Raw genomic sequence first — 12,167 nt, forward strand, 5'->3', positions numbered from 1 at the left:
TGGCACCCCTATGATTCAGATGTTGGAATGTTTAAAGATGTCCCGGAGGTTTCTAAGCTTCTCCTCATTTCTTTGAATGCTTGTTTCTTCATTCTGTTCTGGTTGGATGTTTCTTTCTTCCTTTAGGTCTGCACCATTGATCTGAGTCCCGGTTTCCTTCCTGTCACTGTTGGTTGTCTGTGCATTTTCCTTTATTTCACTTTGCATAGCCTTCATTTTCCCCTCTAATTTGTGACCATACTCAACCAATTCTGTGAGCATCCTGATCACCAGTGCTTTGAACTGTGCATCTGAATGATTGGCTATCTCTTCACCACTTAGTTCTATTTTCTCTGGACCTTTGATCTGTTTTTTCATTCGGGCCATTTTTTCTCCCTCAGTGCACCTGTTACGTAGTAAGGGGCGGAGCCTTAGGTGTTCACCAGGGTGGGGCAACCCACATCACTGCGTTGTGACCCTATATGTGGGGGAGGGGTCTGAGAGGGAGCAGTGTTGCTTGCTCCGCTCTCTGCCAGCTTTTAGTCACTTCCCCTGCTTCCCACAAGCAAAGTGGGTTCTTCTGGTGCTGATTCCCAGGTAGGTGGGCTTGTGTACATTCTAGGACCCTGTGGGTCTCTCCAATGAACTCTCCTATGAGGCTGGGAGTTTCTCCTGCTGCCGCCTCAACCCTCACAGGTGTTTTCAATCAGAGGTTTGAGGCTTATTTCCCCACTGGAGCTCTGGGTTGCAAGGTCTGTCTTGCTCCCTGGTTGTTCCTCCTGGTTTATCTGCACACCAATGTGGGACTGCCCAGGTCCGCCAGCTACTGCCTTGCTCTGAGTCCTCCCCACCCCTGTTCCTGTCCTTGCCCCTCCTACCAGTCTGGACGACTGTTTCTTCTTAAACTCCTTGGTTGTCGAACTTCCATATAGTTCAATTTTCTGTCAGTTCTGGTTGTTTTCTGTGTTTGAATTTGTTGTTGTCGTCCTTTTGGTTGTGCGAGGAGGCACAGTGTGTCTACCTACGCCCCCATCTTGGCTGGAAGTGAAAGATGCTCTTTGGTTGGTGAGTGAAGAGCGTAAGGCTGGTGTCTCCTCCAAGTTATAGTCCCTGTTCCTGGCGAGAGGTGCCCATGTCACTGAAAGGGACAGGGATTCCGTAACTCCCCTGGGGAAGCAGGACAAAGGGCCTGGCTGTCCCATTCCTGGCCCGCAGATCCCGGGGGGCAGGACCTGGCTGGGCTTGCCCATCTGTGTCCACGCCAGGCCTGGGAGGCTCCTGTCCATGTCCCCACAGCTGCTCCCCCATGAGCAGCCAGAACCCGGGAGTGAACTCAGGCATTCTCTTGCTCTCCTTTCAGGGCGAGTCTTGGGTCAAGGTCAATGTCATCACCCCAGGCTTTGGGAAAAGATGAGGCTCCCAGGTCCGCAGGGCAGGGGCAGAGCAGCCCAGAGAGGACTGTGTCTCCAACATGAAGCATGAGGGGGAAGCTGACGTGAAGGGAGGCTCAGACTGAGCCAGTGGCAGCCAGTCCCAAAGAGCGGGGGCCCAGGGCTCGCCTCCCCCCACCCTCTGCTCTCCCAGGCCTGTGAGGCTCCCGCCCGCCCCCCCCCCACGACACCCGCCCCCCCACACCGCTGCACTTCGGTGGAGGCTCCGCAGTGGAGTCTGTTTCCTTGTCACCTCCAGCTTCTAGAGGCCACACACTCGCCTTAGCTGGTGGCCCCTTTCTCCATCACCAGAGCCAGAAATGCCGCCTCTCTCTGGGCGGTCTTCCCTCACCACAGCTCTCTCCGGCTGTAGCCGGGAAACGCTCTCCACTTCCAAGGATTCAGGACTAGACTGGGCCCTCCGGGTAACCCCATCTCCGCCCACTGGAAGCACACCTGCAGGGCCCCTGGGGGGGGCCACTATTCTGTCCACCATGCGTGTGGCCTGACCAGGGACAACTCTGGCTCTGGGATCCTGTGACAATGGCTGGGCTCAGGCAGGACGCGAGCCTGGGGTGCCCGTGTCCTCCTCAGGACCAGGGGGTGCCTGGGGGGGGTACCTGGGAGGCACTGTTGCTGGACAGAGCACCAGTTCCCATCATTCTCTGAGCCCATCTCCCTTCCCAGCAGGACGGGCTCTGAGGTGGCTGGGAAACCCCCACCCCCACATCACTGTGCTTCGCTTGGACTCAGACACCCACCCACCCCTCAAACTGGGCACCCTCTCCCGAGACTCGGGAACCCCTCCATCAGCTCTTTCCCCGGGCTCCTGTGTCAGACTGCCCGGCCAAGAGGATACCGCCCTCAGGACGGACCCCTCCAGACGTGAGCACTTGCCCCTCACAGCCTGTGACCTCCCATCGCCCTTGCCAGAAGGTGGGACCAGGAGTCTGTTCGGTCTGCGGGGGTCTCCGGGACTCTGAGTCCCGGGATGGGTCTGGGGTGGCAGGAGAGGGCCCTGGCTTCAGACACAGAAGTCGGCACTCCCCCTCCCCACGGTTCTGGGGGTTCCTTGTGTGCAGAAAGGGGTTAGCTCCCTCTGCTCCTAGCCCTGGAGGCCCAGGCGCTCTGGGCGGGGGGCTGCTGTGCAGACGGGGGCACTGAGGTGGGGGCAGCAGGAGCGGAGGGGCAGCGGCCACGTTTGGACCCCGACACCCCAGGCTTTGGGCCTCGGCCCGCTCTGGCCTTGCTGGCGGCGGGACGGGCGGGAGGACCCGGTCCAGGGCAGAGCTGGCAGACCTGGGGCGGGGACAACAGCGGCCCTAACAAGGGCTGGGGCGGGGGGGGGGGGGGCGGGAGTGGCCAGGGGCCTCCCTGCTCCTCTCTATGCCAAGCCCCAGGCAGCCACACCTCCCCGGGAGGAGCCGCTCTGAGGGGAGGCTCAGCCATCACAGAGGTTTCTGGGCCTCAGGTGGCACTGGGCTGCTGTGTGAAAGGGGCCCTCGGGCCCCACAGGCTTTTGGTTCCTTCCCTGCATAACCCACGCAGACATGCCACAGAAGTCTGTGGCTTAGACTTTGGGGCTCTGCACTAGAGTTGGGGGGCCCATTCTAAAGCTGCTGGGACCCCGTGACTGAAACCAGGAAAACAAAGGCCAGCACCAGATTATGCAAGTTACCGACAGAGGCCAAGGACTCGGAGACTGACCCACCCCGCCTCACAGCCAGTGCACGGGGTCTGGGCCCACCTCCACCTCTGGGGCTCCCTTCAGGCCCCGCCTCAAACCCCCGTGGTGCGGGGCCTCTCCAACACGGCCCCCTTCTCCTGCCTATGAATCTTCATGCTCGGGACGCCCACACCTTCCCCCCTCTCCCTCCACATCCCTCACCAAATTCCCCATCCTGCGAGGTGCAGCCTGTGCAGACAATCTGGATGCCACCAGCTGTCCCGTCCGCTCTGTCACACTAAGCCCCTCGGGTGACTCAGTCCTCCACCAGCCCAGCCTTCTCCCGGCTGCCAGTGGGTCGCAGCCCCTCCTAAGGGGGCTCCTTAGTTACGCCGAGGACCCGCTTACCCCCTCTCAGACAGGCTATTTCACTGCCAGCCTGCCCCCTCCTCCTCCAGGCAGCCTTCCTTGCCTGCCTCAGCCCTGACGGTGGCACCCAGGTCACCATTCAGTTGTTCCTAATCAGGTTTTGCTACTTTTATTCATGCTTCCAGTCAGCCGGTCCCAGGGCAGCGCCCACGGGAGACACTGACAGCTAGACGAGAACTCCTCCTGGATGTCTGGACTCCATGAGTCCTCCCTGTAACGTCCACCAGTCCCCATCTAGTTCAGGAGCCGACTCAGGCCTGGCCTGTTTGAAGAGCAGCTCCCAGCTCCAGCCCCACCCGGATGGAAGAAGGCAGGCGGGGCTGCCGCAGCTCACAGACACCAGTCAGGTTGAATGTCAAGTGCACTTTACTGGGCCCCTGGGCCTCCACACGCTGTCCTCACGGAGCCTGGGGCACCCCTCCCACACCTCCAGCTGCACAGGAAGTGGGGTGGGCGGAGGGAGCACTCAGAGAGGCTCCTTCTCCTGCTCCGAAGGGTCACGGGTAGTGCTGGGCCACAGCTGCTTGCCTCTCCCCCTGCGGCCCCCATCCCGCCTCCAACAGCTAGACCCCCCTCAGCGCCAGCAGGGGGGATGCCCGGGCCTTCAGCACAGGAAGCTGGCTTCAAACCAGCCACCTGTTCCTGCTTGGAACGGAGCACGGGGGCCTGCACCGGGCTCTGCCAGGGCAGTCGTGGAGCAGAGGGGAAAGCAGCCTGCTCCTGTCGGGGGAGGGTGGGCAGACCCTGCGAGCCAGGCTGGCCCTCTCCCTCAGGCCCAGGGAGCTGGCGGTTGAAGTGGCGAGGTCCAGCCAGCAGAGGCTAGAAGGACACACTGGATAGCCGGTGGGCAGCGGGTCCGGCTGGGCGTGCCCTCCGCCCCAGCCCTGGGTCACCAGTCCCGCTCGGCTGGCTCGCGGTAGGGGAGGCCTAGGAGCCTGAAGACATCCTTCTCGGTGGGGGTGGGAAGCACACGGCCAGACCCCACCTTGAGACCGCGGGTGTCCCGCACCACAGCTGCGCTGAGGGCGTGCTCCGACAGGCTCATGCCCTTGGTCTTGGCCAGAGCCCGCATGGAGCGGTTGAAGTGGGCAGAGCCGGTGAAGTAGAGCAGCGCGCAGGCAAACTCGCCGTAGGGCACAACGATGATGTCCAGGCGCCGGTGGCGGCGCCCGGGCCCTGGGAGCCGGCACACGCCCAGGTACTTCTGCTGCTGGCCGTGCTCCTCCTGGCTCACCAAGTCGTCCGTCAGGAACCCTGGCCCAGCACAAGAGGGCGGTGGAGGGTGCGGACCAGGCCCTGTGGGGGCCATCCCACCCTCCCAGTGCTCTGTCGGTCCTCCTGGTCCGCTGGTCCCAGGACACCCGTTTCCTTGCTGGGTGACCTTGCCTTCTCTGGGCCTGTCTCCTTACCTGTAGAATGTGCATAAAAATCCCTCCCATCCCCCACAGTGCCACAGAAAGATCAGGTGAGACACTCAGCCTGCAGGTGGCACTAAGCACCTGTGTGGTGTGGGGCCCTTTGGTCTCTTCCTGGAACGGCTTGGCCACAAAGAGAGATTCTCATGAAACCACCTGCCCCTGTGTGCTGCCCGGAGATTGCAACTTCAAGGCTCTCCCTCCTGGGGGCCACCTAGCACTGCCCTGCCCCTGCCGACCTGCTCACCCGGAGGTGGAGCTTATACCTCGCTGCCGGAGGCTGTCAAGGAGGCGACTGAAGATCCCCCTGTGAGACCGGCCATCGGGGTGAGTGAGCAGCACGTCGACGTCGCCGCAGGTCGCCTTCCCCCGTCGATAGGAGCCACAAGCCACACAGAGCAGCCCAGGGTTGAGGGCCTGGGCCGACGCCCGGACCTGGGAAGGAGCAGCAGGGGGCGAGGGGCTGTGGCCCTTAGCCTTTCAAGGGGTTCCTCTCTGTCAGCAGGGGCCTTCCCTTACGCAGGGGCCCACCCCCAGCCTACGCCCCAAGCCAGTCCCTGACGAGTGACATGACGAGGAAACAGGGGCAGGGAACAGAGACCAGAAATCCACCCTGGGGGCAGCAGCTCTCTAAGGTCACGGGACTGACAGAAGGACAGGGCAGCCTAGGGAGAGAGACAAGAAGTGCACTCGAGGGCTGAGGGAAGGCGCTGATCTTTCCCTTTAGGGTTCTTCCAGGGCGGAGACGCATCTTCCCTCGGCCCCGCCCACGCCCGTGCGCCGGGTCTGAGCAACCCCACTGACGGCAAAGGGCTGGGTCTCCGCAGCCCAGGTGTCCATGGATTCGGAGCAACAGACGGAGTGTGTGACTTGGGGTTTGAGGCCTGAACAGGTGGCTGGCAGGGTGCCCTGGGCCCAAGTCTGGGGGAGAATGGAGCCCAGAAATATAACCACACCTGCATGGAGGGGGAAAGGGGGATGGAGGGGAAGAGGAGGCCAGAAATAGAAGGACACCTGCGATGGGGAAGGAGGGAGAAGAGGGTTGGGGAAGAGAGGGGAGAGGAGGGCTGGAGAGGGGAGGGGAGAGAGGCAGTTCAGAGCCAGTCTCTGTCCTTGCTGGGAGGGAGGGATGGAGCTGGGCGAGGGAACTGTGACGGAGGAGGCTGTCAGCAGAAGGGTCATCCCTCACTGGGAGGGGTAAGCTCATTAGTCCCGACCCCACCCACGGACACTGGCCTTTCATATGCAGATGGCCTCCTGCCTCCACCCCAGGACACTGAGATTTCTGGGGCCCTGGGTACCCTCAAGCATGACACCTCGATTCTCAGGACAGGCAGTTCTGCTAATCCCCTCACTCTCCTCTCCAGCCTCCCAGGAAGACAGGAGGCGGCCTGGGGCGAGTAATCCCATCAAAACCCCCTACGGCTGGACCCTTCAATGGTGGGGGGGTGGGGGGGGTGGGGGGCGTGGAGCAGGCCAGGTGGGCAGGGGGCCCAGAGGCTCACTGGGGCATTCTCCTTGCCTGGACACCGTGGCTGAGTGACGGTGTCATCACTAACACCAAGGCCTGGTGACAGGTGAACAAAGGGGCCTATCGTCCGTCCTGTGCCAGTGGCCGGGAGAAGAGCTGACAGCCGATCTCAACTGAGCTGTCCCTAGTCCGACCCGTCAGAGTCCTTGACCACAGGGAGCAAGCCCCGCCCACAGCAACCAGCCCCCCCCCACACCCCAACGCCAACGCCAGCTGAACACAGGACACCTCTAACCCCACATGCACCCTAGTCTCTGTAACCTAGGTTTTATGTGAACTTGATCCCTCCCCAACACTGAATGAAAACCTAATCCTGGCCAAACCTTATTTCTATGACAACCACAAATCTTAACTAAAAGCATCCAACACTAAGAAAACCCTACTCCTAATTCAGGTCTAACCCTAACTCACCTCTTGCTTTAGTTTTCTTCTAAACTAAACATCCTGAACTAAACCCAGTCCTACTGGCACTGGGCTTCTTCACCAGTTCTAGCCCCAAGGTGGGCTTCAGAAAGTCCACACATCTGGAAGGAGATAGAAAACTGCACATTTGCACCACTTCCGGAGAGAAAGAGTCCATGGTTCCTACCAGGTTCTCTCGAAGTTTGTGAACCAAAAAATGTTAAGAACCTCTGCCCTGACCCACCCTAACTTAGCCCAGTGCAAACACATCATCCTTAAGTACTTCTGACTAGAATCCACCTCAAATCTAACCCTAACAGGAACCAGTCCCAACACCATTCTAGCATATAAGCCGACGCTTACTCTGGCTGACCACTGAAAGCCCTAATCCAAGGAGCTGGTTCTGCAGGCCTCCCCTACCACAGCCGCCCGCCCCTTCTCTGGGCTCACAGCTTGTCTCGACCTGCTCCTTGCTCCCTGGTCCCGGCCTCTGGTGGCCCACGGCTGCCTCTGCCCGCTCAGCTCCCCAGCTGAGGGCAGGAGCTCTCGGCTCCTGGCCGGGCCCGAACCTCACGGCAGGGCCTGGCTCCCCTCCTGCTCGGAGACACCTGCTTACTGTCTGCTCAATCTCGGTGGCCTCCTCCCTGGGAATGCGCTCCAGAAAGTCATCGTAATGCTTCAGACCGATGGCCTGCTGGGCGGTCAGTGAGGCCTTGCTGCGGATGTCTTCTAGGGTCCGGAAACCCTGGAGGAAGAAACCAGTGGGGGCACCGTGAGGACCCAGGACCAGGGAAGAGGCAGTGAATGGGCGTGCACACCAGGCTTCCATCACCCCCAGACTCCAAGGAAGACCTGAGACAGGACCACCCCCAGGAGCAGTTGCGTCTGTAATCAGTGGAGCTTGGAAAAGGCAGGGGTCCTGGAAGACAAGTCCCAGTTCAGCCCCGGCTTGTGATTCCATCTGGGCCCTGGGCACTCGGCCCTGAGGCATGGTGTTCTCAGAAAGGTCCTTGCTGGTCTGGGAGACAGAGAAACATGCTTCCTGCCCCTGCCACAGAGGAACACCTCAAGTACCCCGGCTGCGGGGCAGTTCTGGAGCCAGGGCAGGCATCCACCGACGGGCCCTTTGGAAAATGGTCTCCCTCTAGTCCGGGTTCATTCCCATCAAAGCACAGGGTACGAGAACTGTAGGTCAGGAGTTCTGGGACACAGCAAAACTGAGCAGGGGCGGGGATGAGGTGCGACCTGATGGTACCACATGTGGGCAGTCTTGGTTCCGGCTCCCCAGATGTTCGAGAAGAGTTCCAAGACAGGCACGCTATCGCTGATGTGGTCCAACTTCCGCAGGTGTCCACTCTCTAGGATCTCTGTGATCTTCTCTGCCATCCGCTTCCCGATGCCGGGGATACTGCAGGCCTCCTAGAGGAGGGGGTTGGAAGAGGCAGGAAAGAACAGTGAGAAGACGGGAGGGGTAGAGCCAGAGGGGCAGGGAGCGGACTCCTTCCGCAGATGTCTGAGGAAAAGCCAGCCTGGCTGCTTGGTGGCTGGCGGCCGTGTAGCGCTTGGGCACAGCTGCTGATGGGGTGTTTGCACGGAGTGGGCTGGGCGGCTTGTCGTTTGGTGTCTGGGGGGATGACCATGGGCACAGGACGGAGGGACACCAGGCGCCATCGTCGTCACAGCAGCGAGAACTAACACTGAGTGAGGCCGTCCTGCGTGGCAGCTCATGCACGCACAGAGCACCCAGTGCAGTCCTCACGGAACACTGAGTCTGTGCTATTCTTAGTCTCTTTTCACCGGTGAGGAAACCGACACTCAGAGCGTTTGAGTAATTTGCCTAAAGTCATACAATTAGTGACTGATGGAACCAGACAACCCCGGTCCGTTGGCCTCCAGAGTCTAAACATTTTAAAAACTTTGTTATGGGAAAAATTCCAAAGTACATAGAACAGTGTAACAATCCCCCAAGCAACCATTAACCAGCTTCTGTAATTATCAAGATGTTGCCAATCTGTTTCACCAACCTCCCCATTTTTTCCTTTTGTGCAAGTCCCAGAATCATAAATTCTTAACCACTCTGCTTGATCCCCACTTGTGACCGGCGCCTCCACCCACCTCCAGCCAGTAAAGAGATCACACCCAGCCCCTCTTCGCACCCTGCCCTGGCCCCTGGGTACCTGGTAGGAGGCAACAGGCTTGTGGAAGCTCTTGAGGGCATTGATGGCCTTGGCGTAGCCCAGGGCCCTCCACTTGTCCCCCTGCACGCTGTAGGCTTTGGCCAGCACTTCTAGCTTTTCTGTGATGTGGGCGTTGTGGTTGGTCGCCTTCTGGCTTGAAGGCTGTGCGCAGACCCACCTACCCAGGCCCTCAGGGGCTGGGATGGGCTTCCCGTCTCCCTCAGGGGGGATGGGGTATCGGCCACTGATCAGGGCTTCCAAATCATCTGCGCTGACCCGGGGCTCTTCCCCATCACTGCTCCCATCGTCAGAGCTGGGCTTGAGGTAAGGAAGGAGAACAGACAGTAAGTCCATGAATGCTCCCCAAAGGTGGGGCTTGAGTCTCCTGGTTAGACCCAAGAGTTAGGCTGGGTCTCCTGGGTCTCCTGATGCCTTGGGCCTCCTGAAGTGTGGGGCCGTGCTCCATTTGACTGCCTCAGTCCCAGCCCGAGCACGCCCAGTGGCATGAGGTAGATGTGATCTGGGCCAATACAGGAGTGGAGAGTGTCGGGAAGATGTACATGGCTTCACAGTACAGACGGCCCTCCTCTCTCTGGGCCCCGGCCTTCCTGAACAACCACGGGGCCCTTCACGTTTCCGTGACCTGGTTCCCACGGAAAGGAGCTACGGGGGCAGAAAGGCTCCTTACCTGGGCTTGGGTGCTTGGAGCCTCTTCTGCTCTCTGGGGAGGAGATACAGGTCTAGTGGGAGCAGGGGGAGGAGAGGAGGCTGTCCTGAGCGGAGCCTCACAGGCTCCAGGAGGAGCAGCAGAGTCCTGGTCTGAGTTACTGAGCTGCGGTTGGGCCAGGTACCTGCGGGGACGGTGATGGGAAGATAAGACACTGAAGGCCTTACACTATCTCTGCTGCCAATCCTTCTCTACTTGGAAACCTCAGCCTTCTCGTGTGTTCAATGAAGACAATAAGAGTCGTTTTCAATAACCCAAGGAAAGAGTTCAAGATGCTGCCAGAAAACATTTGAGAAAAGTCTGGGACCAGCCCACCTGTCCGGGATGAAGATCCTGAATTCTGCTGCGTCCACCAATCTTTTCTCCTGCAGGCACAAGCTCAGCCAGGCTGACTTTACCAGCTGAGCACCTGGGGGCAGCCAGGGCAGTCTGAGGAGGCGGAGGGCTCGCTCACAGTCCATGCCATCATCCACCACAATGTGAGTGACCCCTGGGGCCTGGGCAGGGAGTATCTGGCCGCCGTGTTGGACAATCTGCTTCTCAAAGAGCTCTGCCCGGGCTCGCCCAATGCCTGTGGGCACAACGTGGGCCCATACGGAGCTCAGCCACTCTGTGGAGGAGATATCCAGATGCCTACTGTCATAGCATTCAGACATGATCCAGACGATCCCGTTCGAGTCCCGTACTCCCAGTCACTTTCTTCCCACCCAGGCTCCACCTTCTGGGGGCTCCACCACAAGCACACATCTAACTTCCTCATGGGCCATCACCTGATGTGAGGGACAGGGATTTTGGGAAGTCCTGTTCCCTCGTGTAAACTAGAACAGTGTCTGGCACACTGTAGGCATCCTGTAAATCAATTTGTTCATTTATTCATTCAACAAGTGTGAATAGATACCTACTGTATACCAGGCACAAGGCACACATGTCTTGCATTTACAGGCCTCACAGTCTAACAGATTCCCCCTTCCCACCCGATATGTTTCTGCCATCTATTTGTCAATTTGGCTACAAAGTATCTTACTACTCTGGGAACCTAAGATGGATTTCTGGGCACCCCCAACCCCCCATTGCAGGCAACCTCCTGGAGAGCCAAGAAGTCTGTTGGTCAGTCATTCATTTCCTTAGGGACCAGGGAGTATTTTCTGACTGATGGAGGTCTCAGGGTGGGGCAGAAGATAACACAGCAAGTGGCCTGCCAAAACCCTGGGACCAAGCCTAGCACAAGGCAGGTACAAACCAGCCTGCAGGCTCTGGGCGGGCAGAGTCAGCTCCAATATCCAGTTCTGGCCGTGAACAATGTAGAAAGTCTAACGGTGCGAGCACACGGCGGTTCTGAGATTGGGTCTGCTCACCTCTTGCTCCTTCACCATCTTCTTTCTTGGGAATCTTTACAAGTGCTTTTGATGATGGATCTGCATGAATTTTCTTCCGCTTAGGAAATGCCTTCAAGATGCCCCTGGGGTCCATGGAGGTATGGCTGCACCCTGGACTTTCTGCATGAGGGGTGATCAGGCCCACTGTCATGAGGAAACCCAGAACTGAGGCCCCCCAACCCCTTTGCCTGTGGCGGTAGGATCTCTACCGACCAGGGCCTTCCAAAACCCATTTGAACTTCAGTGGTTCAGCCTAGTTCTACACTCACCAGCCTTTCAAAGACAGAGTATTGGGGAAAATGAAGGGAAGAACAGACTTACTGGGGGAATTTCTGAAGGGTACCAAACGGTATCACTGGTCAGAGGGGTTACTCTAAAGATTCAGTACGGTGTCTTGCCCTGCCGCACCCCAAAGGGGTTTACTAAATGGGGAGGCCAGGTTAGGAAATAGAGCTAACTCTTTAGGAAGGACTTGGTTTCCAAAGAGACGTAGAGACTAGGTGAATCTGCATAAACTCCACATAATCTTTCTCTACCCCATCACAGACCCGCAGAGGAAAACCTGGTGTTGTGGGAAGTTAAAGAGACAGGCGGAATACCCTGTACCTGCCCTAGTTGCAGGCCTCTCGGCATGGGAGCGCTCAGCCCCGCAGCTGCGGGAAGACGGGGCACGGTCACAGCAGGTGTGCAGAGCCTTCCGGGATTGGGGGAGTCTCGACCTCCCAGCTGGAGACAGAAAAGACTCCGGCAGGTGTGGGGCATCCGCCGCGGCTCGCAGCTGGAGCGTGCTCGCGACTCCCAGCTGGGGAGCCAGAACAGTGACGGCGAGTCCGGACCCTGCCCGAGGATTCTGTCCAGGGTAGGGTCAACTTCAAGCCGAAGAGGCCACCCGGCGGGTGGGCAAGAGCAAATTACTACTTACTTACCCGAGTAGCCAATGAGAGCGGATGAAGTGAGAGAGGGGCGGGGTGCGGGGGAGGGGAAGAGGGAAAAAAAAATGGCCAGATCAATTTCCGGGTCAGCCGGAAGTGACCC

The 12,167-nt window shown here is 59.0% G+C and overlaps 1 protein-coding gene across 3 annotated transcripts; it reads right to left on the bottom strand.

The window, feature by feature from the left end:
- Positions 1-3,852: 3,852 nt before the first annotated feature.
- POLL (DNA polymerase lambda) lies at positions 3,853-11,997 on the bottom strand. Of its 3 annotated transcripts, none has more exons than XM_045854622.1 (9): positions 11,739-11,997; positions 11,112-11,276; positions 10,072-10,366; positions 9,718-9,880; positions 9,030-9,347; positions 8,098-8,271; positions 7,469-7,597; positions 5,186-5,354; positions 3,853-4,758 (listed from the first exon to the last, which is right to left on the bottom strand). In XM_045854622.1, the coding sequence occupies exons 2-9, from the start codon at positions 11,224-11,226 to the stop codon at positions 4,394-4,396; spliced, it is 1,728 nt and encodes a 575-aa protein (XP_045710578.1). In that variant the 5' UTR covers positions 11,227-11,276; positions 11,739-11,997; the 3' UTR covers positions 3,853-4,393. The 3 variants fall into 3 exon arrangements, with proteins under 3 accessions (XP_045710578.1, XP_045710576.1, XP_045710577.1); XM_045854620.1 differs by having other exon boundaries at positions 11,112-11,252; positions 11,739-11,871; XM_045854621.1 differs by having other exon boundaries at positions 11,112-11,252; positions 11,743-11,866.
- Positions 11,998-12,167: the final 170 nt, after the last annotated feature.

Source organism: Phyllostomus hastatus, unplaced genomic scaffold, assembly GCF_019186645.2.
Source record: "Phyllostomus hastatus isolate PE091 unplaced genomic scaffold, TTU_PhHast_1.1 phas_scaffold_1066, whole genome shotgun sequence".
Classification (NCBI taxonomy): domain Eukaryota; kingdom Metazoa; phylum Chordata; class Mammalia; order Chiroptera; family Phyllostomidae; genus Phyllostomus; species Phyllostomus hastatus.